The sequence below is a fragment of the Salvia miltiorrhiza genome, chromosome 1 (genome assembly GCF_028751815.1).
Source record: "Salvia miltiorrhiza cultivar Shanhuang (shh) chromosome 1, IMPLAD_Smil_shh, whole genome shotgun sequence".
Classification (NCBI taxonomy): domain Eukaryota; kingdom Viridiplantae; phylum Streptophyta; class Magnoliopsida; order Lamiales; family Lamiaceae; genus Salvia; species Salvia miltiorrhiza.
This window is the reverse complement of record NC_080387.1, coordinates 33486732-33513495: the sequence shown is the minus strand read 5'-3', so window position 1 is coordinate 33513495 and position 26764 is coordinate 33486732. Positions and strand designations below refer to the sequence as shown.

Sequence of the window (26764 nt, the reverse complement as noted above, 5' to 3'; positions counted from 1 at the left end):
GCGGCGCTTTGCGGCCGGGGGCGAAGCAGGAGATGGCGGAGGCGACGAGGTCGAGGCCGGGGCGGCGGCGCTTCGCGGCGGGGGGCGAAGCAGGAGATGGCGGAGGCGACGAGGTCGAGGCGGTGTAGATCTCGTTAGGCGGTGGTGCGGAGGTCGGCATTGGAGATGTGGCGGCGGTGGTGAAGCAGGAGGTGGTGGAGGAAGAAAGAGGTGGTGACGGCGGTGGTAGTGAGAGAGAGAGAATGAGAGAAAAGTGGTTAATTTTTATGTTTTTAAAGTTAAGGGTATTTCCGTCTTTTCAATCAAAAAGTGGACAGTTTTTATTATTTTTATCTTAGTGGACAATTTTTATCTTTACAATATGAAAGTGGATAGTTTTATATATTTACTCATATATATATATATGTAGAGGTATTATGATTTAAAAAAAATGAAGTAACTTTTTCTTAGTAATAAAAAAATAAAAAAAATTAATTTTATGATATTTACATATACTAGTATATTTTTTTGGGTACAATTGTAATCCTATTATACCACTGGATTCACCAATAATACTCATCAAAACTGGACGAGTACTACTTATTACATGCTAGTTTTCCATAATTGTAAGCTTTCTCTAATTTCTTTGTTGAATAATAGATCTTTTTTTGTTGTTTTTATGATATCCATATCCACGTGCCAAAACCGTGACTTTGGTGGCCCACAATAATTGAAATGCGTCGGTAGGAAAATAGATTTTTTTTTTTTGTGTTTGGTTTATGATGATCTATAAATGAGAGAGCGGAGAAGAAGAGAAGTGTAACAGCATCTGCTTAAGAAAAAAACAGCAGTAGTAGCAGCAATGGTGGCGGAGCTTCCAAATTTCATCGCACTTCAAGGAGTCAGGCCCCCCCGGCTGGAACTTCACAGGCTGGGTCGGCGCCACCGAAGTCAACATTTTCAGCCCACTGGCGCAGATCCAAGTAGAGCAGGCCAAAAGCGACTCCCGCTACGTTCACTTCCGCTTCGTCCACACCAACAACGCCATGCAAATCATCGCAGTCGCCGACCAGCCTGAGGAAGATTTGTCCAACCCCGCCTGCACGCCCATAATCACGCCCGGCTCCACCAACCTCGCCCTCAACCACGTTCGCCGCATTGATGTCGTGGGTCACGGCATTCCCCCAATTCATTTTCTCCTCCAAGGTGGCACTCCTCACTTCCAGTTCATTGATTACCTTACCCAGGCATGTCGCTTTCAAGGGACACGATGGCAGGTACCTACTATTTCTTCCCTCCATTCTTCTAATCATCGGCCTTACCTTAATTAAAATTGCTTGCTTGCAGGTATGTGAGAGGCTTGACGGTCCAGAATTTTCCGTACCAGCAGCTGTATGCGGAGCCCAGGAAACGGGGTTCGAGGTGCACACCATGCTGGACGGACATGTCCGCATAAAGTCCCTTCATTTCGATAGGTTCTGGAGACGCAGTCCCAATTGGATATGGGCCGACGCCAACGGCACCCACGCTGACACCTTGTTTTGGCCTGTCAAAATTGACGACAACACCATTGCGCTTCGGAACGCAGGCAACAACAACTTCATCGTGACTTTGCGCATCGACGGAAAGACAGACTGTCTGAACGCCCAAGTACCCAACATGACCTTAGATACGAGATTTGAGGTGGAGGAGCTGGTTCTCAAAAGAGAGATCTACCACGTCAGATACCGAATGGAGGAATCTCGAATCTACGACGAGGAGCCCTCCATCGCTGGAACAGCCACCGCCGGTAATTTTCTCGTCGGTAACACAATTACCGGCGGCAAAACACGCCGCCGGTAATTAACGGCGGTAGGTCCCACCGTTATATTTCCTCGGCGAACGGCAGCAATATGCCGCCGGTAATTACCAGCGGTGATTTTGCCGCCGGTAATATTCACCGGACGGCGGCGGTGAATATCACCGGAGATTATTCTCGTTACCGGCGGTAAAATGCCGCCGCTAATTGCCGGCGGCATTATGCCGCCGGTAATTATTTTTGTAATTTAATTAATTAATTAATTATTACTGTAGGCACACGAAATTTATAGGATATAAAAGAATATTTTAATTTTATATCTTTGTTTATTTTGAAATCTTATGAAATCCAAGATTAAATATGATACATTATTAATAAAGATCTTACCATATTTCAAATATAAGAGATCAATTTCTTTGGCAGCAAGTCAAATCTAATATTGATATATATCAATATTCAAGAGCCAATAGGATCATGCCACGTCAGCCCTAAGCCCATAATCATGTGGGCTCTGGCCCAAAGCTTGACTCTTCCTACAACTATAAATAGGGGTCCTCATATCAGTTCTAAACACACACAAATCATTTGAGAGCTCAAGCATTGAAGGAGTAATTCACTACAACGAAGTCATCTCCAACAATCAAGGCATTCTTTGTGGAAGCAACCCAAAAGCTCAAGTCAAATCCAACGCTCGATCCAGAAATAAGGCGTAGGCCCTCTGCATCAACGTTATAAAGCCCAAAACTCAAGGTTCAAGGCGTTCTACAAGGAAGTTAACACGTTCTTCATCAAATTTATCAAAGTCAACATTTAATTCAGAAATAAGGTAGAAGTCCTCTGGATTAACGTCATCAAATACAAATTCAAGTTCAAGTCATCAAATCAAATCCAAGGAGATCAAGAAGGCGAACTTCCCTCCAAAGATTTCAAGAAACATATCAAATTCAAATTCAAGTTCAAGTCATCAAATACAAATCCAAGGAGATCAAGAAGGCGTACTTCCCTCCAAAGATTTCAAGTAACATTTGAAGAGGATAATGAGAGGATCAAGTGGAGATTCGCAACTCGCAACAAATTCATCTCAATCCATATATTTCGGATTTGTACACATTTTTTGTATTTCATTAAATTGAATACAATAAAATTTGTGTTTACAAATTTTGGCACGCCCGGTGGGACATCTCTACCTCTCATCTCTCATCTTCACCAACAGCAACTCAAGCAAATTCAAATGGAGAACAAAGCTTCAAGTGCTGCCCTAAACATCACTTTGGAGAACATTGGTGTTATCACTCGAGGCAAAGCTATGCAATTGGAGGAGATTTTCAAGCCTGCTTCAGCAATGGAAGAGCATTCAACCGCGAGCTACTATCTTGAAGCTCCTGTCATGGTGACAAACGCTTCTACTTTGGAGGAACAAGTTGCTAGCATAGCTAAGCTTCTTGAAAGCATGAACAAGCGTACATTGGAGCAAGACGCCAAGATCTCAAAGCTCATCTTAGAGAAAGGAGAAGGAAGTCGAGTGAATGACGAAAAAGATGAAAAAAGCGATGATTCGGAGTCATTCGAGAAACACCATGAAGAAAAGACGCCTCCTAAGAACATCGAAGTCTCTGCCGATGGCTTCATTCACATCAATCAACTCAAAGACTTCATCATGGGAACGGTCAAAGACAAGTTCGAAGGGACCTCGAAATCAGCATGAACGTATAGCAAGCCATATACTACAAGGATTGACTCCTTGAAGATGCCAATAGGCTACCAGCCTCCAAAGTTTCAACAATTTGATGGCAAAGGCAATCCAAAACAACATGTGGCTCACTTTATGGAGACATGCAATGATGCGGGAACATATGGAGATTACTTGGTGAAGCAATTTGTTCGTTCCTTGAAAGACAATGCATTTGATTGGTATGTCAACTTGGAGCCAAATTCCATCGATAGTTGGGGGCAAATGCAAAAGGAGTTCCTCAATCGCTTCTATAGCACTCGAAGAACAGTGAGCATAGTTGAGCTTACAAACTCAAAACAATGGAAAGAAGAGTCAGTCATCGACTACATCAATCGATGGAGGGACTTGAGCTTAAATTGTAAAGATCAACTATCTGAAGCTTCAGCAATCGAGATGTACATTCAAGGCATGCATTGGAGCCTTCAATACATCTTAAAAGGAATTCGACCAAATACATTTGAAGAGTTGACTACTAGAGCTCGTGACTTGGAGTTAAGCATAATCGCAAATAAAGTTGATGATCTACACATGCAAATGTCAGACGACTTTCAAGAAAACGAAGAAGCAAGTTATGGGGGTAAATCTCTTGAAGAAATCCCAAATGAAGATGATGAAGAAATCCCAAGTGAAGATGATGAAGAAACTTCAAATGTAAGCACAAGCCAATCTTCAAGTTGAAATTCATAAAGTCAAATGCTCCTTGGTAAGAGCCTAAACTATCAATTATGCTCCTTGAGAAGAGCCTAAACTATCAACGAAGCCCCCAAACATGAGCAAAAGGATCATTCAAGTTGAATACTCCTTGACACGAGTATAAAATGTCTGCAAATTCAAATTCAAGTGAAGACTCCTTGACACGAGTATAAAATGTCAACAAATTCAAATTCAAGTGAAGACTCCTTGACACGAGTATAAAATGTCTACAAATTCAATTTAAAGTGAAGACTCCTTGACACGAGTATAAAATGTCAACAAACTCAAATTCAAGTTGAAGACTCCTTGACATGAGTATAAAATGTCTACAAATTCAAATTCAAGATGCATACTCATTGACACGAGTATAAAATGTCTACAAATTCAAATTCAAGTGAAGACTCCTTGACACGAGTATAAAATATCTACAAATTCAAGTGAAGACTCCTTGACACGAGTATAAAATGTCTACAAATTCAAATTCAAGTTGCATACTCCTTGACACGAGTATAAAATGTCTACAAATTCAAATTCAAGTGAAGACTCCTTGACACGAGTATAAAATATCTACAAATTCAAGTGAAGACTCCTTGACACGAGTATAAAATGTTGACATTTTATACTCATGTCAAGGAGTATGCAACTTGAATTTGAATTTGTAGACATTTTATACCCATGTCAAGGAGTCTTCAACTTGAATTTGAGTTTGTTGACATTTTATATAGTCGTGTCAAGGAGTCTTCACTTTAACTTGAATTTGTAGACATTTTATACTCGTGTCAAGGAGTCTTCACTTGAATTTGAATTTGTTGATATTTTATACTCGTGTCAAGGAGTCTTCACTTGAATTTGAATTTGTAGACATTTTATACTCGTGTCAAGGAGTATTCAACTTGAATGATCCTTTTGCTCATGTTTGGGGGCTTCGTTGATAGTTTAGGCTCTTCTCAAGGAGCATAATTGATAGTTTAGGCTCTTACCAAGAAGCATTTAACTTTATGAATTTCAACTTGAAGATTGGCTTGTGCTTACATTTGAAGTTTCTTCATCATCTTCACTTGGGATTTCTTCATCATCTTCATTTGGGATTTCTTCAAGAGATTTGCCCCCATAACTTGCTTCTTCATTTTCTTGAAAGTCGTCTGACATTTGCAGGTGTAGATCATCAACTTTATTTGCGATTATGCTTAACTCCAAGTCACGAGCTCTAGTAGTCAACTCTTCAAATGTATTTGGTCGAATTCCTTTTAAGATGTATTGAAGGCTCCAATGCATGCCTTGAATGTACATCTCGATTGCTGAAGCTTCAGATAGTTGATCTTTACAATTTAAGCTCAAGTCCCTCCATCGATTGATGATGAAGAAAGCATGTTCCCGCATCATTGCATGTCTCCATAAAGTGAGCCACATGTTGCTTTGGATTGCCTTTGCCATCAAATTGTTGAAACTTTGGAGGCTGGTAGCCTATTGGCATCTTCAAGGAGTCAATCCTTGTAGTATATGGCTTGCTATACGTCCATGCTGATTTCGAGGTCCCTTCGAACTTGTCTTTGACCGTTCCCATGATGAAGTCTTTGAGTTGATTGATGTGAATGAAGCCATCGGCAGAGACTTCGATGTTCTTAGGAGGCGTCTTTTCTTCATGGTGTTTCTCGAATGACTCTGAATCATCGCTTTTTCATCTTTTTCGTCATTCACTCGACTTCCTTCTCCTTTCTCTAAGATGAGCTTTGAGATCTTGGCGTCTTGCTCCAATGTACGCTTGTTCATGCTTTCAAGAAGATTAGCTATGCTAGCAACTTGTTCCTCCAAAGTAGAAGCGTTTGTCACCATGACAGGAGCTTCAAGATAGTAGCTCGCGGTTGAATGCTCTTCCATTGCTGAAGCAGGCTTGAAAATCTCCTCCAATTGCATAGCTTTGCCTCGAGTGATAACACCAATGTTCTCCAAAGTGATGTTTAGGGCAGCACTTGAAGCTTTGTTCTCCATTTGAATTTGCTTGAGTTGCTGTTGGTGAAAATGAGATATGAGAGGTAGAGATGTCCCACCGGGCGTGCCAAAATTTGTAAACACAAATTTTATTGTATTCAATTTAATGAAATACAAAAAATGTGTACAAATCCAAAATATATGGATTGAGATGAATTTGTTGCGGGTTGCGAATCTCCACTTGATCATCTGATTATCCTCTTCAAATGTTACTTGAAATCTTTGGAGGGAAGTACGCCTTCTTGATCTCCTTGGATTTGCATTTGATGACTTGAACTTGAATTTGAATTTGATATGTTTCTTGAAATCTTTGGAGGGAAGTTCGCCTTCTTGATCTCATTGGATTTGATTTGATGACTTGAACTTGAATTTGTATTTGATGACGTCAATCCAGAGGACTTCCACCTTATTTCTGAATTAAATGTTGACTTTGATGAATTTGATAAAGAACGTGTTGACTTCCTTGTAGAACGCCTTGAACCTTGAGCTTTGGGCTTTATAACGTTGATGCAGAGGGCCTACGCCTTATTTCTGGATCGAGCGTTGGATTTGACTTGAGCTTTTGGGTTGCTTCCACAAAGAATGCCTTGATTGTTGGAGATGACTTCGTTGTAGTGAATTACTCCTTCAATGCTTGAGCTCTCAAATGATTTGTGTGTGTTTAGAACTGATATGAGGACCCCTATTTATAGTTGTAGGAAGAGTCAAGCTTTGGGCCAGAGCCTACATGATTATGGGCTTAGGGCTGACGTGGCACGATCCTATTGGCTCTTGAATATTGATATATATCAATATTAGATTTGACTTGCTGCCAAAGAAATTGATCTCTATCTTTGAAATATGGTAAGATCTTTATTAATAATGTATCATATTTAATCTTGGATTTCATAAGATTCCAAAATAAACAAAGATATAAAATTACAATATTCTTTTATATCCTATAAATTTCGTGTGCCTACAGGGAGTATTATTTATTTATTTATTATTTTTATTTATTTATTTATTTATAAGTTAGACGAAGTTCCCAGTCGGTCACCCATCTTAGTTGTGCTCTAAGTCAAGCACGCTTAACTTTGAAGTTCATTTCGAATGGTCACCAGTACAGAACACTCGTATTATTGATATATATAGTACCTATTAATTCATTTAAAGTCTAATTCAATATACAAAATCATATATATATTCATAACCTTATAATATATCGAGATGATATCGATGAGATGCTGTTAATTACGGATCGAACTCGTTTTTGTCTTTATTTTTATGTCGCAAAAGTATTTATTTATTAATTTATTATTATTATTATATAATTTTTTTTAATCAATATAATTTATATACAACATTAGTATTTTATCATGATAATTGTATTTTGAATTTATTTCCATACTTTTCTGTATCTTTCGTCTTCCCCTTCACATTGAGGACAATATTGAACACATTATCAAACACATTTTTTTCAATGCGCATGACATCCAAATTATGTCGAATCAAAAGATCCTTCCAATAGGGAAGATCCCAAAATATGCTTTTATTTTTCCACCCTATATTTTGATGTTTTGCGAGTTGAGCGTGACTCAACCTAAACACTATTCTAGATTGACTCGCAAAAGTACGAGATCTATTGTAACGTGTAAGCTAACCCAAGTCGATCTCACAAGGAAAGTCTTTAAGGGCTTTTAGTAGTATCGTAGGAAAAAGCAATAAAAGAAAGCAGTAAAGAGTTTGATTATTAAACTAAAACTTTGAATTAAAAACTTAAGTAAAAACCGAACTTAAAATTAAACTAGGCGAATTGAACTATTAAACCCTAGGCAAGATTTTAAAGAACTTAAATTAAACCTACTTATGAAATTAAATACTTGTAAATTTAAAGACTTCTAATCTAGGCGTAAACTAAAGTGCATAATTTAAATTGCATAATTAAAACGAAAGCATAAACATGAATGAAAAACATGAGCATGATTAAACGAAAATAAATTGAATTAAAATACGAAATACCGTAAAATCCTTGAACGTGCAATTGTGTCACTCAATCACAATCCAAGGATAAACTAAAAACTGAATTGAAATCTAACTTAAAACAATGTAAACTCGAAACTATGAAAAACTATGAAAGCAAGTAAATCCTAAGCTTCGGATGCCAACAGATCGCAAAGATGGCGTCTAAAACTAGGGCAAGGGATTGATATTTTACAATGAAAAGTATGGCCCTATTTATAGACTTCAAATCCTTCTGGATCACCATGAAAGTTGCCATGCAAAGTAGAACTCTAAAGGCAATAGAATCGTGCAAAATAAGGCAACTCTCCAGCTGTGATGCGCGCCCCGGAAATAATCTCCTCCCTGGCTGAATTCGGGGCTCTCGCCATCGGAATGGCTTCCGCTCTGGCTATCGCCAGCGGAATGGTTTCCGCTCTGGCTTCTCGATTCCGCTGTAATGGACTTCTATCTCCTCTGCTCTGACTCTTGACTCCTCTGGTGATGACTTGGCTACACTGGCTTCTTGATTTCGCTGACTCCAGAGAAATGGTGATTTCTCTGACTCCAGAGAAATGGTGATTTCTCTGGCATAGCGATTCCTCTGACACTTATGTTTCCAGTAGCGAAGTGATTTCTCTGGCATTTCCTCGCTCGCTTCGATTCCTCTGGCGATTCCTCGCTCGCTTCGATTCCTCTGGCATTTCCTCGCTCGCTTCGATTCCTCTGGCGTTTCCGCGCTCGCCTCGATTCCTCTGGCGTTTTTCTCATTTCGCTGCTCTGGCTTGAGCGGATTTCGCTGGCGACTTCTGGAGCGCACTCCTCTGCTCTGAAGCGGGCTTCTCTACTCTGGCACGGGCCTTTATAGAGAAGTTCAGCTCTGCATAACAAAGTGTGCCTAAAAACACCATTCTTACCCCCAAAATCTCCAAAATCGCACTCTTCCATCTATAAGACCTAAATCTCCTGCAAAGCATAAAACAAACCATAAAACGCACCAATTTCCAGAAGATTTAACTTAAAATATGCGCATGTAAATCCCCAAAATTAGAACAATTAGGCATAAATCAGAGCATTTCTCCCATCAAAGTCTTCTGTAACCTTCACGAAGCCTAACTGCTCTATTTGATTCAAGATTTCTGTCCCCGATCTCTGTTCTGGTGCATACACATTGCAAGTCTTATTCTTCAAGAATGATGTTCTATTTCTTCTAAACACACGGTTACGAGGTAAGAACTTCCGATGATTGTCAAACCACGATTGTTTTCCACTCTTCGTTAGAGTGAAAGCTTCTGTATTCTCCATACAATGTGGACATGCCAATCTCCCAGCTGTACCCCACCCAGACAACATAGCGTACGCTGGAAAATCACTGATAGTCCAAATAAGAGTTGTCCGCATGTGAAAATTTTGCTTCACAGATACGTCGTAAGTGTTCGCACCTACGTCCCACAAATATTTCATCTCTTGTATCAGTGGCTGCAAGAATACGTCCAACTTCATCTTTGGATTAGATGGCCCAGGTACGAGAACTGTGAGGAACATGAATTGTTCTTTCATGCACAACCATGGAGGCAAGTTATATGGTGTGACAATGACCGGCCAAGAAGAATATTGACATCCTGATTGTGCAAAGGGGGCAAAACCATCTGTAGATAGACCTAATCTCACATTTCTGATCTCTTGAGCAAATTCAGGATAAACTGAATTCAAGTGTTTCCAAGCCGGAGAGTCTGCCGGGTGGCGCATAACCCCATCGTCTGTTGAAGTCGCATGCCAACGTATATTCTCGGCTGTTGCTGCAGATGCAAACAACCTCTGCAGTCGGGGCGTCAAAGGAAAGTAGTGCATCTGTTTGGCGGGCACCTGTTTCTTTCGACGACTTCCAGATGCACGCAAATTCTCCTTATATCGTGATTGGTCACAGAACATACAACTATGTAGCTCACTAGTTTCCCCCCAATACAACATATAATTATTAACACAACAATCGATCTTTTCCACGGGCAAACCCAAACCGCGCAGATTTCTCTTCGTACTATAGAAGTCTTCTGGACAGTTGTTATCCTTCGGTAAAGCATTTTGAAACATCGAAGACAACTGATTGTAAGTTCTCTCTAACATATGACTTTCAGCCTTTATGCTCATGAATTGAGTCATCCAGGATAACTGTGAGTAAGTGTCACAGCCTGGGTACAATGGATTATCGGCCGCGTTCAACATGTCGTAAATCTGTTGAGCATCAGGATTGGGTAGCTCCTCCAGATTTGACACATCTTGATAATTACTAGATCCAGCATGATCATGCATCATCCTTTCGTAGTTATTATATGACCCATCATCCTCGTCCATTACTTGGTAATTACTAGGTCCAGCATGTTCTGTCGCGATACACATCGGTGCTTCTCCGTGATAAACCCAAGTTGTGTAATTGTGGATAAATCCACGCCTAGTAACATGTTTTCTGACTGTAGGTACAGATAAAAAGGCTTCATTGTTACACTTCTTACACGGGCACCTAATGTTACCTACCCCACCTGTATACGCCGTTTGATTTATCGCATAATCAAGGAAATTCTCCAGCCCCGTTTCAAATGCAGAACGATCATTGTATCTCGCATACATCCACATGCGATTATCACTCATTCTTGCAAATTCTAATTGAAAAAATAAATAAAATATCATAAATTACTTGAATCAAACGAAATTTCGACAGCATAACCCCACTATCCTAACTACCAAGTGCTCGACTCTACCAGCAGCTATAGTGACCATAGTGGTCCTAATTTACTAAGCCTATACTAGGTCTACCCGGCCCCCCAATGTCGAAGCAATAATACAATACATATAAAGAAATAAAAAATAAAGTAATAAAATTTAAAACAATCATTTGTTGGGAGAAGATCCTTAAGAAATAATCAATTTCTACCCCAAAGGGAGAAGATCCTTAAGAAATTGATTAAATCTATCCCACAATATATAATATCAATTAACAAAATACTAGCATACTTAAAATTCATGTAATCATACTTGAAATTAATCATGCTTAAAATTCATGATAAATAATCACATACTAGCATACTTAAAATTCAATTAATCATACTTGAAATTAATCATGCTTAAAATTCATGATAAATAATCACATACTAGCATGCTTAATATCATCATGCTTAAAATTCCATTTCATGATAAACACATACTAGCATACTTAAAATTCAATTAATCATACTTCATTTAACAAAATTATTTAACATAAATAAATCTCTAACAAATTCATACTTAAAATTAATCATGCTTTATAATTAATCAAACTCCAACAAATTATTAATTAGATTGTAAAATTAAAATTAATTTAACTAATTAAAATTAGTGTTAATAGGGGAATCTACCCACATTGATAAAACGTCTTACAAAAATACCCACCCAATAAGTCAAAGACCGAAAAGTGTACTTGATGGTGATGACTTGCTTGATTTTTTGTGTAAAAGTTGATGATGATGGAAATTTGTGTAAGAGTTGTGTAAGATGGGTAGTTAAAATGTGAGAAAGACACAATAAATGTCAACTCACGTCACTTTCATGCATTATAAGATTAAATAGATTTGAAAATTTTGAATAAATTAGGGGACGTTTGTGTGTTACAAACATTAATACGAAGGCCAAAAAAATCACGATTATGTCAATTCTTAAGCCAATTTTTTTTTTTGAAACCAATGAACCACGTACCCGTCAGTAATTCGTATCCGGCCGCAGTAGCCGCTCACTTTTGTGACCGGCGGCTACGAATTACTGGCGGGTACTTGTGTTATTCGCTTCAAAAAAATATATAGTTCATAATTAACATGATTGTGAATTTTTATCCTTCTTGAATTTTTATTGTTACATATGCACCGTTATTTTTAGATTTTTTACAAGGGGAAATATGAGAGATAGTGAAATATTTACAGTACAAGAAGTACACATGGATGAGAAATATGAGAGATAGTGAATCTGCCAAAATTTGGATTATAGTGGGGGTAATAACACTCAACTTTATGCATGATTTGATTGCACATAAAATAATAAGAAATTATATACCAATTATTTGGAAATTTATATATTCGGAAATGAAATAATATTCTATAGCCAAAAAGTAAAGTACCCGCCATAAAATTGTTTTTCGCCATCAGTAGCCGCGTACAAAAAGATATGGCGGCTACTGGCTCCGTTGAACGATTTTCTGGCGGGTATTGGGTCTGTTAGGCAGAAAATATTGTTTTGTGTCAAAATATGTATAATTTTTAATTTTTCGGCTTGTTATGAATGTTTCAATATAACATACGCATTCCTCTTTTGTATTTGTTGTTTTTTTTTTGTTAATTTTTTAGTAAAAAATTTAAAGTACATACTAATTTTGGTTGTAGTGGGCCATTAATGCTAATTTTATGCATGCGTGAGGTGACATGCAATAATAGATTGAAGCCGTATTGAATGAACACTACACTTCACGTGAACTTGTTCTAAGGAATCAAGTTTAGTCCTTATAAGGCTGCATTTGTGAATGACCAAAACACAAATTGAAATACTCACCCTGAATTTCAGAAAAGAAATTTAAGAATATATACCCTAAAGATTTGAGTGGTTTTGTGCGAGAGCAGGCAATTTGTGTTGAATTTCAGCCCGAAAAGGTGATTCTCCTGTACTGTTTGTATAAATTATAGTTTGCATGTTTAATCGTATGTTGGTTTTAACGTTGAGAGCATGTTTTACGTTATTTTAATGAATTTATTTATTATCTGAAATTTAAAAGCATGTTAGGGAAATATTAAACCTGTTTCTAATATAATTGAATGTTTTGAACAAAAAAAATGAAGTATCCGCCATAATTTCATTAGATGACGACAATAGCCGCCGACCCCACAAGGTCAGCGGCTACTGGTGACGGATAACAATATTCTGGCGGATACTTCATTTTTCGTGCTTATTGTGATGTTTTGAACTTTTTAAGCGTATTTTAATACTATATTTTATGTGGTTTTATAGATGGAATTCGTGAGATACATATATATGAGATACAACATAGTCGTCGATGGTATATACTATGTTGGCGGGGCTACGGAGGTCCTTCCCCTCTTAAATGAAACAGTTGCGAGCCTGATATACAACATCAACAATGTAATGACAATGCATTCGTTGAGCCCGAACTATCAATTGTATTATTTGGCGACCAATCGATTTGGAAGGGAGACGAAATGTGGCTTGACTGACGACGATGATGTGCAAGGCTTGTTGGAAACTGCCGAATATCCCATGGTGTACGTTGAGCACAACAACGACCCGGTCGAAGAAGCGTACATCCCTACTTTGATTTTGCCCAGGCTTCGGGATACGGAGATGATGAAGCACAATCTAGTCAGTATGAGACGTCGTATCATGGTCGCGAGAGCGCGCCTCCAACACAATACTTTTCATGGGATGGGCAACCGTTGGACGAATCCGCATGGAATCTGAATGAAATATGCGGGAGATTCAACCAGGTGCGGACGGATGAAGCCGTACAACCTGAAGACGAAGCCGAAGAACCTAATGACGATTCTGATGAAGAAGACGAAGAATACGATCCAACGAACGAGTCGGGCACAGATTCTGCCGCCTCTGAGGATTTATTAGACGATGATCTGATAGAGTTCACGGCGACCGAGCGAGCAGGTTGGATCTGACAAAGTAGAACCCGTCACGGAAATCCGACGGACTCGACCGGTGATCTATCTAATTGGATAGTTCCGTTGATTCCAGTGGACGCCACGACTTCGCTCGTTGCTCGCGAGAGTGACCTGTCCAGAGTTGCTGATTTGGGGAAGAACTCTTTTTACAATAGTAAAGAAGAATTGGTCCTTGCTGTTGGCTTCTGGAATATGAAGCAAGGGGCTGAGGCAAAAGTTGAACGCTCAAATCAGAGACGCCTCTATTACAAGTGCAAGCACTCTGATAAGTGCAAGTTCGATGTGCGTGCATCTTGTCACGGCGGAGGGATGTGGGGAGTGCATAAGTTTAAAGAGCACTCTTGCCAAGGGGAATTGGGCATTTTGAAACGAATAAAGGCACATTCGAATGTGGTTGCAGCTTATGTGGAAAAAAGAATACGCGATGACGGAGAGGTCATTAAGCCGAAATCTATTATGGCGGAGTTGTTACGTGAATTTGGCGTCAGAATCAAATATGATGTCGCGTTGTGTGCAAGAAATCTCAGCTTAGAGAAGATATACGGTCGAATTGATGATTCGTTCCTTCTTCTGCCCAAATATTTGTATGCCCTATGTCAAGCGAATCCAGGCACCGTGATGGATTTGGAAGTAGACGAAAACAACCGATTCAAACATATGTTTCTTGCTCTTGCGGCTTCCATCTCACCTTTCTACTTTTCGCTTCGACCAGTGATTGTGGTCGACGGCACACACTTGAAGGGGAAGAACAATGGTATTTTGTTCGTCGCCGTGACAAAAGACGCAAATAAGCAAGTTTTTCCGTTGGCATTTGGTGTCGGACCGATCGAGAATGATGAGTCATGGAAGTGGTTCCTGTCAAATGTGAGACAAACTTTTGGTCAGCCCGACAACTTACTAGTTGTCTCTGATGCGCATGTCTCCATTGCTAATGCTGTGAAGAGCGAGTTACCAAATGCTACTCACGGTCTTTGCTACTACCACTTGCAGAACAAAATTAAGGGCTACAGGCAAGCTGTTGTTGAGCTTTTCCGCCAGGCTGCATACGCCTACGAGGACTCAGAATTTTCACGTGCAATGTCGGCTATGGCTCAATTGAAGCCGGCGGCGTACGGGAAGTTGATGCGCGTAGGCCCTGAGAAGTGGGCACGATCACAAAGTCCGGTGACCCGTTATAGTTTTCTTACATCTAATGCTGCCGAGGCTTTGAATGCCCGTTTGTTGTGGGCCAGACGCCTTCCTATATGCTCCATGCTGGAGGCAATCAGGATGGTTCTGGAGCAGTGGTTCAATGACAGACTTGCGTCTTGCGGAAGAGAGCAATGATCTTCTTACTCCAGAGGCAACACAGAAGATAAGTGCGGAGATCTCAAAGAGTCGTCGTTACACTGCGAAGAGGACCTCCGAGAGAAAATACAGGGTTCGTGCTGGTGATCGTCGCTTCATGGTTGACCTTCAAGCGAAGAGCTGTGAATGCAATGAATTCGACCTGGACGGCATGCCGTGTTCTCATGCTATCGCAGCCATTACGTATGCTAAATCTATTTTATTATAAAATTACAGTAATTAGATGCCTACTAAATATAATCATTCTTTTTGCAGTGAGGCGAAAGAGCCAGTGGAAGATTACGTGGAAGCTTACTACCTGCGGAGTTCACTGGTTCAAACATACTCCGGTTCAGTAAATCACTTGCCTCCCTTAGAGCATTGGGAAATTCCGTTTGAAGTTGCAACTGATATTGTTTTGCCAAACCTTTCTCGGCGACAAGCTGGTCGACCAAGAGAATCTAGAATTCCTTCAGCTGGTGAGTGGCCGACTCAGAGGACTACTACAGCGGATGCATCAAGTAGTCTGGGAAAACGAGCACCCAAAACCTGTGGTCTATGTGGCTCGCCTGGCCACACACGTAGAGCATGCAAGGGTACGGGCTGGGAGCAGTAGTTTAATTTCTTGTTATATTATATTCGATGGATATTGATGTGAACAATTCCAGTAATTGATGTGCTGAAGTTGGCAGCATTGGATTCAATGAGTTTCGACGCGATATCACTTGCGTAATATATATGAACTAGCAAAAACAGTAAATTTTTCAGTACCAGCCAGTAATTCATAATCTAGCATCAGTAGCCGCCCAATAAAAGCATACGCGGCTACTTGGCGCGGATAATCATTTTCTGGCGGATACTTAAAATTTTAGCAGTTTTTGATGTTTTAGAAGCTGTTATGCTGTTTGATTTGAAAATTTTGAAGCAGAAAACACACGCCTTTAGTAATGACCAACATGGACATGTCTTAACAATTATGAGTTGAAATTATGAATGAGACTTTGGAGAAGTGAACAATGTTTTATATAAAAGTTTAGTTAATAGCATAACATGACCAGATATAGTTTGGTTATGCATTAAACTATAAAATAAGATGAAATATCCAAGTACCCGCCAGAAATTCATTATCCGCCGTCAGTAGCCGCTGACATTTTTTCGGGCGGCTACTGATAGCGGCTACGTATTTACTGGCGGATACTTGTAAATTTCATCTTATTTCATAATTTTATGTAGGATGCAAGTGGAAAATGATAGAAACATACTCAAACAGATACTCCAACATCTAATCAAAACGTCAATGTGCATAATTGTCATTTAAAAGTGGAAATACATAATCTATTGCTCTGGGGGGATGCAAAACTCGTAGATGCTACTGCCTATCTTGCGCCTATAGTCGGTGGCGTGACCATTGCCCCACGCAAGGCTCGGCGAGCCTGATATCAGACGCTCCACATACATGCACGCATAAACACCGGAGCTGCATTGATCTGGCTGCTGAAACTGCTCATTCTCCTCGGCATATTGGATTTTCAACTTTCGCCATGAGAGGTTTTCCAACGGGTTTTGGACAATCTCTGTCCTTTCGAACCACTTGGACACGTTAAGCAGCCTACCCAACAGGCACTGCAGCGGATATAGAGCGGCGATCACATCGAAGCGCTTCTGCGCCAGGGTCTTGAACAACTGCGAATCGAAGATGTCGCAAATACCCCTCAGCAAATCCACTCGGCATGTAATGTAACGTCCCAGCACAAATATAGGCAAAATGAGCTGCACACGCAAATGCAATTGGTGAAGAGGAAATAAAAAATGAACTACTCCAACATATTTATACTGTAGATATATATGTGTACCGTTGTGGCATGCATCCAATCGCCATGAGTCGAAGATACCCCATGCCCATACACCAGATACATCTTCTTGGGATGCGGTACCCACGAAGAATAAACTGTGTCGGACCTCGAAAGTCGTCCTTCTGCCTTCGAGGGAAACATAGTATGTCATGCTGACAGCAACTCCTTGAATTCATCATCCAAATATTTCTGCAGCAATTAAACATTATATTAAAAGCATATTTGATTATAACAGCATAATATTTAATTAAATGCTTACGAATAATTCTGTATCCAATATGATAGTGGTCCTCTGATCAACACCGTCTATCAAGTCAGCACGCGCAATCAACCTCGATCTCATCGTCATCATGTACATATCAACAGCCTGCACGTACTTAAATGTTAGTAATAAGTAAACAGACTTACATGATAAAAACTGCTTCAGAAATCAACCAACATTGCTCGTGAGGTTAGTCCTCGTGTTTTGCATCCCGGTCCAAAAGTTATATGGGAGAGGGTGCTTGCTCTCTGCCACTACCACCGGCTGGTAGTGTCCACGGCGGCCAGCTTCCATCATACGCTCAAACCCGTCAACATACTATTGCTCGACGGGTCTCGGCACAGCGCTGTGCACGTATGGTGATTGAAGTGCAGCCGACGGGTTTCGTTGTCGCTGGCTTTTGCGTGGAACATCTGGTGCACAAATACTGAGGGGAACAGCAGCTATTGCCTCGGAAACTCCCTATAATTCATTTAAAACAACACAAGTTAAACAATATTGACATAATTTAAATGACTTGTAAATTTAATGCAACGACAACATACCCCACTATACTGCTTCCAATACTCGTGCATCTCTGCCTGAGAATATCTGGCATCTCTAAGGATCGGCATAGAAGAACGAGGCGGCTCAGACGGGTATGCTGAACTCGTGCCCTGCTCAGCCCACGAGTAGCGTGGCCCACCATAAGAACTCGACGCACCGAATGTGGGCAAGTGGTGGACACCCATGTGCGGAGTCTGCACATCCCCAAAACTAGTCGAGCCGTGATAACACTCATGTTTCCATGGTTTTTAGTGTTCTTATGATGTTAATTTTATAGGAAATTGAGTGTTGGATGATTGTTTTGTGCTTAAATTGTTTTATCTTGTTAAATATGTTACTTTCTCGTACTTTGATGAATTTTACAGAAATATGGAGTTCGAATTTGGACTGTTGATCTTAATGAAAGTTGTAGTTCGTCTCGATACGAGTTCGTAGGCGCAAACGGTTCGCAAATCCGAGTTCGGACGAGGAAGATATGGCCGAAACAAGAAAGTCGCGCACAGCAGTGAATAGTGCCCGACGGGAATTTCCGAATTTTTGGAATTTTGCGGGATTTTCGGATTTTATCAGTATTTTCGAGCTCTACACTGTATTTATCTCCTGTGCCTATATATAGGTCCTTTCCCTGACCTATTAGACAGATCTTTTCACATCTCTTTACCTCTTTTCATATTTTTCACTTTTAGACTTAGGATTTTAATGCTTTCATAGATTAGATTTCTTTTCCTGCAAGATTCAAGATTCAAGCTGTTCATCCAGAATTTCTTCCGGGTTTTATCTATTTTATTTATTTCAATTGCTTTTTTTTATTTATGCTTTTATTTTATTTTATGAGGTTCAGCTAGTTCTTTCATCTGAACCTAGGGTTTGTACATAGCTGATTAATTATGTGTGTATGATTTATTGTACTTTCATAGGTGTTCGTTAGAGAAGCTTGTGAATAGTTTTGTGATCTCTCATCAGGGTTGGATTAAATTGGTAATTGAATCAATAGGTTAAATGCATGTAGTTAATTAGTAAAAGTACATCCCTAGGGTCAGAGTCTTTTATTATTTGAATTTCCTAAGTGTTTTTATTTGTTATTTGCGTTTTAGTAAATCAATCTTTATTTTCGTTTGCCTGTCTACTATTTTAGTTTGTTTAGGAGATAGCTAGAGTGATTTCGATTTTTCAGTCCCTGTGGATACGATACTCGGTTACTTTTTACTTGCTACAATTGCCTGTGTTAGTTGCAGTATTTGTTGCTAAGAAATTAGTGATCAACTTTTTGGCGCCGTTGCCGGGGACTGATTAGAAGTTGCTTTAATATTTCCGATAGGACTAGGTAGTACTTCAGGCGTTTACTGTTTCTTTTTATTTTTATTTTTCTATTTCTCGTTTTTTCAGGCACTGCATACGATGGCAACTATTGAGCAAATTCAATTTCAAATGTTGGATATGATGCAGCAGATGTTAACAGAGATATCTAGTATGAAGACAACTGTTAATACAAGAATGACCAATTTGGAGTCTCAAGTGGGTCATATTGAAAATAATTTCTCAGCACTGTCCAAGCAAGTGCAGATGTTGGAGACTCAAATTGGTCAGATTGCCAACCAAGCAGCCGCGCAGCACAAGTCGAGCCAATTCCGGAGCAACACTACTGTCAATCCAAAGGGCAAATGCAATGCGATTTTCGATGACACTGTGTCTCCTGAAGATGAGGAAGCGATTGAATTTTTCCTGGCAAACTGTGAGGAGACGAGCAAGGAGCATGAATCTCTGATTAAGGAACCACACAAGGCTCCTGTTCCACTTAGGGAATACATTCCAAAGGGTCCACTTCCCCGTAGGCTGATGAAGAGGAAGGTGCTTGAAGAGCGATGTGCTGAGAAGCCGAGCAAAAAGTGTAACGCAATTCAAGTGAGAAGCGGGCCAGAGCAGCGAGATCGTACAGAGCAGAGGAATCACCATTCCTCTGCAGAGCAGCGGGATCAGCCAGAGCAGCGGGATCGGCCAGAGCGGAGGAACGGCAAGGATGCCAAGGAAATCAAGCTGGAGATCTCCCATTGCAAGAATGAGAGAAAAGTTGTAAATCCCGAGGAGACAGAGCATAGACGCATAGTGGATGAGCTAGAGAGGCTACTTGAAGAATCAGACCGGCGTGCAGAGCCTCTAGATAGCAGAGCAGCGAAGCAAAGTTCAGAACTCAACAGCCAGAGCAGAGAAATCAACCATTTCTCTGCCAATATCCGTTCCTCTGCCAATGATAAAGAAAAAAAGGCAGTCGTTCACACCAAGAAGATGGGTCATGAGGATAGGAAAATCTCGCAGGCGACAGCTGTGGGCACTGAGCTGCCAATGAAGCTACTTTCGAAGAAGAAAGATCCGGGTAGCTTCACCATTGAGTGCGAGATTGGAGGAGAGCTCTTTCCCAAGGCTCTTTGCGATTTAGGGGCTAGTGTCAATGTGATGCCCATCTCTGTTTTCAAGCGGTTGGGAATTGGAGATCTCAAGCCGACCTCAATGGAGATTCAGATGGTGGATAGATCAAGAGTGAAGCCGAGAGAAAAGCTTGACGACATCTTTGTGAAGGTTGACAAGCTCGTCTTCCCTACGGATTTCTTGGTCCTCGATATTCCTGAAGATACAAATCCGCCATTGATTCTTGGTCGATCATTCTTAGCTACGGGGAGGGCTATGATAGATGTGCCCAATGGAAGCGTTATCTTTCACGCAGCTGATGCGCATGAGTCCTCTGTCTCTGTTCGTGTTAGGCAATCTGTCACGCCCGCGGCGTTTGATGTTCATTGAGACCATGAGGTATCGTCGAGCTCTAGACGTTAAATTAAGCACTTGTTGGGAGGTAACCCAACTGTTTTTCTTTGTTTTGTTTTTCTTTCTTTTAGTTTCTTTTTGTTTTGTTGTTTTCTTTGGGAGTTTAGTGCAGTGTTGAGCTTGGAAGATGAGGGAACTCGCGCTTTGTTCATACCACCACCATGGAGCATATTTTTCTGTGAGTAGTGACACACATATCATCATCCCTCCAAACTTATTTTCGAACTTATGTTCTGTAATAAGTTTGGGGGAGGGGGGTGAGAGTAGATATGTGTATCACTTTTATTACTTTTGTTGGCTTTATTGTTTTATCTTGCTTGGTTGGTGGTGTGTGATTGTTAGCTCTATTAGATTTCTGGTAAGATGCCAATGATGATTTCTGTGAAAAAAAATTGGAGTTTGATTTTCTTTGATGATTTGAGCATAATTGGAACTAAGTTGCATAATTCTAGAGTGATTTTGACCTTGACTTTTAGACGTTGAATAAACCTGTGAGATTTTGAGCCATAGCTGTTTATCATACACAGTTTATTCTTTGTTGTGAGTTTTATCATGCATGTGGTGATCTTCTAGAACTTGCCATGATTTCTGTGTCGAGGTTGCTGTTGTGCCCAGGATTATGAGATGATTTTAGGCCATCTTTTGTTAGCCACAATTTTTCCCAAACACTATCCTTGAAAAAAAAATTATCCTTTGTTACCCTCTTTGAGCCTATTTAGCTTTTATTCTTTAGCCGGATGATAGGGGGTGATGAAGTATATGGGGATCTTTGTGTGGTGAATAGCATAGTGGTTCATGAAAAAGAAGGGATGATATTATGATACTATTTACTCTTATGAGCTCTAGAAAAGTTGTGAAAAGAAAAGAAAAAAAAATTGTCGAGGAAGAAAAAAAAAAGAAAAAAGAAAAAAAAAGTGTGAAGTCGAGTGTACTTTGAGATATTTGTTAGAAAATCGACTTTTTGCTTGTTGGAAATAAATGGAGAGCATAAAAGAGTGTTTAGTTCTGTTTTGTGATGATTAAATCCCTTGAGTTATGTTGATTATGGTGATATAGTTGACTGGAAGATAGAATTTATTCCATACTTGCTTTGTGAAGTTATAAGGTTGGTGTTCTTAATTTATTTGAGTCACTTAGCTTATATTTCCCTACCTTAACCAATGTCCCTACATTATAACCCAAAGAAAAAGACCTTTCTGATCTTAGTCCTGGCACACTTTTAGCGATGGAGATTGTAGACGATTGGCAAGCCTATGGTAAGAGATCTGCATTGCATTGAATTCGATGAGAGCATACACGTCCTATATATTCCATCAAATTGAGAGTTGAGTGATACACATACCTTGTGAGATTCAATTGTTTGGAATGTCAAGGTTGATTTTGCTATAAGTTGTGTTTATTGGTGATTTTTGTGCTTAATTATTGAGGATTTGAGAATTCTATCATTCTTATTCTTTCGGAGGCATCGATGAGCTAGATTTCTTACCCATTCGTGATATTGATTGTGTTCTTCTCATTATTCGAGGACGAACAATGGCTTAAGTTTGGGGGAGTTGATAACACTCATGTTTCCATGGTTTTTAGTGTTCTTATGATGTTAATTTTATAGGAAATTGAGTGTTGGATGATTGTTTTGTGCTTAAATTGTTTTATCTTGTGAAATATGTTACTTTCTCGTACTTTGATGAATTTTACAGAAATATGGAGTTCGAATTTGGACTGTTGATCTTAATGAAAGATGTAGTTCGTCTCGATTGGAGTTCGTAGGCGCAAACGGTTCACAAATCCGAGTTCGGACGAGGAAGATATGGCCGAAACAAGAAAGTCGCGCACAACAGTGAATAGTGCCCGACGGGAATTTCCGAATTTTCGGAATTTTGCGGGATTTTCGGATTTTATCAGTATTTTCGAGCTCTACATTGTATTTATCTCATGTGCCTATATATAGGTCCTTTCCCTGACCTATTAGACAGATCTTTTCACATCTCTTTACCTCTTTTCATATTTTTCACTTTTAGACTTAGGATTTTAATGCTTTCATAGATTAGATTTCTTTTCCTGCAAGATTCAAGATTCAAGCTGTTCATCCAGAATTTCTTCCGGGTTTTATCTATTTTATTTATTTCAATTGCTTTCTTTTATTTATGCTCTTATTTTATTTTATGAGGTTCAGCTAGTTCTTTCATCTGAACCTAGGGTTTGTACATAGCTGATTAATTATGTGTGTATGATTTATTGATATCAATTTGCCTTCCAACTTGTGATTCATGATTCCTGGTGCTTAATTTCTTGTGAATTATTTGGCCAATAATTTACATGTCTAGCTGTTCAGTTTGAGTCTTGAATGCGATAATTGTTCAGCCGATTCAGGAATGCATGTTATAGTAGTAGCCTTGACACTTGAAATGGATAGGTGAAACTATAGGGAGCTATTCTTTGTGTACTCTTGGGAGTTAATTTATTCCTTGGAGTCTTGAATGTGAAGGGGGTAAATTAATCTACTTTCATAGGTGTTCGTTAGAGAAGCTTGTGAATAGTTTTGTGATCTCTCATCAGGGTTGGATTAAATTGGTAATTTAATCAATAAGTTAAATGCATGTAGTTAATTAGTAAAAGCACATCCCTAGGGTCAGAGTCTTTTATTATTTGAATTTCCTAAGTGTTTTTATTTGTTATTTGCGTTTTAGTAAATCAATCTTTATTTTCGTTTGTCTGTCTACTATTTTAGTTTGTTTAGGAGATAGCTAGAGTGATTTCGATTTTTCAGTCCCTGTGGATACGATACTCGGTTACTTTTTACTTGCTACAATTGCCTGTGTTAGTTGCAGTATTTGTTGCTAAGAAATTAGTGATCAAGCCGCCAAACGGATCATGCTGCCACTGCGGGGTGTGCATGCCATCACCAGTAGTATGTCCCGCCTCTCATGCAGAAGACTCGTGTGCAGGGGATCGGTGATGCGATGGGGCCTCTGAGGATGTACGCTGCGCCGGATCGGGCTCGGGCTCGGGCTCGCGTCTCCTATCAGAGTGAGATCGTGGAGCAGGTCTGGGCACATGAACATCAGTGCTATGCGAGCATCGGCAACGCATAGCATCCAACTTCTCCTCGAACCAATTCTTAATCCTCGTGAACAGGATGTCCTCCACATTCCTCGCTATCCGTCCCTCACTCTCGCGCATCATGTGCTGCATGCGCTGCCAATCCTGCTCGCTCCACTGTGATGGTGCAGGAGCTCTACTCTGATCCTCGTGCCTAGGCCTCGGGGCTCTGTGACTGTGAGACCTTCGACCAGAATCTACGGGGTGATCGCCCCCAATGCTCTGATCGTGATGGTTGCTGCTCGATGAGGTGTCCACTACTTGTCCTCTCGGGCGCTTGCCAGTATCCTGTCTTGCACTGCGACGCCGTGGTTGATGCTCAATAGTAGGCTCGTTGCGGTCCCCACCACTGTAGCGCGCCCGAGGCTGCCTATGACCAAAGACTCCCGGCTCTGGTACTCGAACCCCTGGCCCGGCATTGACGCCTGCCACCGATAGCTAGTAATGCGTCGTGGCCTCGTACTCATCGGGGATCATCTCCCATATCCCGTTCTCCTAGAAACAAAAAAAATGTAGTTAAACATTAATATTCATAAAATAAAATAATATTAACAAATAAACAACTAAATTATTACCTCTGTCTCAAATAAACTCTGTAACCCATCGGCCTTGGTCTTCACGAACGTCCACCTCTTGAATCTAGGGTAAACTCCTGCATTGCATATAGCTATGGCTGCTGCCAAGTCGAGAATAACCTCAAGACCCCAAACGAATAGGGCCCAAGAAGGACCGTAGAAGTGGTACTTGGTCTTTGTATTCTTAATTGTGGTGTTCTTCAACCTGTAGTTCAAGCTCCTATAAACGCACGATCCCCAAGGAAATCTGGAAAAGGCCGTCAAATCATCCACCAGCTTCCAAGTCCAGGGCTGCACGGGTCGTCGCACGTCCACTCCTAATACAAATGCGTTTAGCACCAACAAGTGGGCCACACGGAGGTAGAACCCGCCGTCGGGGTCAACCACTCGACTGGCCCTGTCGAAATATATATCCGCCAGCCCCTGCACTGACACATGCTTCCCGCGTACAAACCGTGTAAATGTCTGAGCTTCACTCAGATCGTGCTCAGCCAAAGTATCAAAAGGATCATCCCCAAAGGCCAATCCTGTCACGAGAGCGAAATCTCTCGGAGTAAAGTTAACCTTCCTCCCGTTGATGTAGAAGCAGATCTCATCATCCTCATCGTCTCTCGTCATCTTAAGATGACGAGAGACAATATGGTGCAATGCAGCATTGCACTTCTGGCCCGGCTGCCAATCCAACATCATACCAAAGCACCCCTGCCTGAACGTATTCTCCAGTGCAAAACCGCCAATTTCCTCTAGTCTCCCCGCTACTGTCGACAGGTACTTAATATTGTAGTACGTACTGATCTCAACTGTTGGACGATTGATCGTCTCGGGCCTCGAATAAGGGACCTATTTAATACAAAAAATAACTCAATTTACAAAACATAATGAATTAACATACATCAACTAATAATAATGCATAATTAACTATTAAATTACTAGAAACATAATAAAAAAATATAGAACCACAATTAACCAATACCCGTCAGTAATTAATTTTTTTAAGAAGTAGCCGCCGGGTTTTTCAAACCCGGCGGCTACTTCTTAAAAAAATTACTCCCTCCGTCCCAATAAAAGTGACCACATTTCCATTTTGGGTTGTCCCATTAAAAGTGGCCACTTTCTAAAAGTAGTAATATTAGCATTTAATTAAACTCACTTAATTAAAATTAGGATTGTCTAATTAAATCCCATTTATTTACCTCTCTCACTCACCTATGACTCGTTTCTCTCTCACTTATCATTCACCACACTCAACACCATCGACACTGCCTCCTTCTTCCCCGGCGAAGAGCACCGCCGTCAGCCACGACCGCCGACGACCCCTCGCGGCGTCGCCTGTCACCTTCTCGACTCTCTCTCTCTCTCACGTCTCTCACCTCTTCTCCCTCAGAAAACACAACACCCTCGCCTGTCACCTTCTCAACTCCCTCTCTCGTCTCTCACCTCGTCGGCGGCGAGGGTTTGCACTGGTTTGGCCGTCGGAAGTCGACGAATCGGAGGGCGGCGCCGGTTAGCTCTTTGCCGCCGCCGCCGATTTGGGGCTAGGGCTTTTCCGCCGATTTGGGGCTAGGGCTTTGCCGCCGCCGTTGGCTGTCAGAAGTCGACGCCGCTCCAGTCGACGCCGTCTCTCCACCGCTCCGCCTCTCCAGTCGGCGTTGCCTCTCTTCTCAGGCCTTACGCCATAGAAACGCCCAAGGGAGGAGCACTAGATCTCGTCTCAAAAACCACCGCCTCTCCGCCGCTCTGTAACTTCAGACGAAGTCGACATCTTCGTGGGATTTAAGATTTTGCTTCATTTTTGTTTGAGATTTGCTTCATTTTTTGAAGATTTTTGCAAGATTTGAGATGGTTTGCTTCATTTTTTGAAGATTTTCGTGGGATGGTTTTCTTCATTTTTTGAAGATTTTTGCAAGATTTGAGATGATTTGTGCTGATTTTTTGTTAAATTGATTTGGCTAAAAACCCCCCTCATTTTTGTGGATGATTTCTGCCATCGCCGGAAGTCTGATTTGGGGATGATTTCAGGCGGCTGGTTCGACGGCAGATAGAGGACGGCGAGGGCCGACCGCCGGCGCCGGCGCCACTGTCACCATCGCCCAAATGCAGTGAATGCAGTGAGAGGAAGAAGAAGTTTTAATTAAATCCTTAATTTTGGTGGACTACAATTAATTAAACATAACTATCTCCTTCTTAATCTCCGTGCCCAAAAAAAAGTGGCCACTTTTATTGGGACGGAGGGAGTAATTACTAGCGGGTATTGGTTAATTGTTGTTCTATATTTTTTTATTAATATGTTATAAATTTTTAAATTCTGAATAACCTAAAAAACGTTATTATTTTATGCGTAATACAATAAAATTAACCTAATGATCTAAATAGACGATTAAATATATCTAAATATGCTTCAACTAAATAAAAATTC

The 26764-nt window shown here is 40.5% G+C and overlaps 2 protein-coding genes across 2 annotated transcripts; both read left to right on the top strand.

The window, feature by feature from the left end:
• Positions 1–774: 774 nt before the first annotated feature.
• LOC131021299 (uncharacterized) lies at positions 775–2175 on the top strand. The gene is made up of 2 exons (XM_057950431.1): positions 775–1256; positions 1327–2175. The coding sequence occupies exons 1-2, from the start codon at positions 1026–1028 to the stop codon at positions 1819–1821; spliced, it is 726 nt and encodes a 241-aa protein (XP_057806414.1). The 5' UTR covers positions 775–1025; the 3' UTR covers positions 1822–2175.
• A 12313-nt stretch (positions 2176–14488) lies between these two features.
• Positions 14489–15812, top strand: LOC131006719 (uncharacterized). The gene is made up of 4 exons (XM_057933860.1): positions 14489–14734; positions 14861–15086; positions 15169–15400; positions 15473–15812. The coding sequence occupies exons 1-4, from the start codon at positions 14489–14491 to the stop codon at positions 15810–15812; spliced, it is 1044 nt and encodes a 347-aa protein (XP_057789843.1).
• The last annotated feature ends 10952 nt before the right edge of the window (positions 15813–26764 follow it).

Coding starts and splice junctions, on each gene's coding strand:
- LOC131021299 (XM_057950431.1), top strand. CDS start 1,026: ATGCAAATCATCGCAGTCGCCGACCAGCCTGAGGAAGATTTGTCCAAC. Junction 1,257..1,326: donor TTCAAGGGACACGATGGCAG/GTACCTACTATT, acceptor GCTTGCTTGCAG/GTATGTGAGAGGCTTGACGG.
- LOC131006719 (XM_057933860.1), top strand. CDS start 14,489: ATGGATTTGGAAGTAGACGAAAACAACCGATTCAAACATATGTTTCTT. Junction 15,087..15,168: donor TGCCGAGGCTTTGAATGCCC/GTTTGTTGTGGG, acceptor GTTCAATGACAG/ACTTGCGTCTTGCGGAAGAG. Junction 15,401..15,472: donor CATGCTATCGCAGCCATTAC/GTATGCTAAATC, acceptor TTCTTTTTGCAG/TGAGGCGAAAGAGCCAGTGG.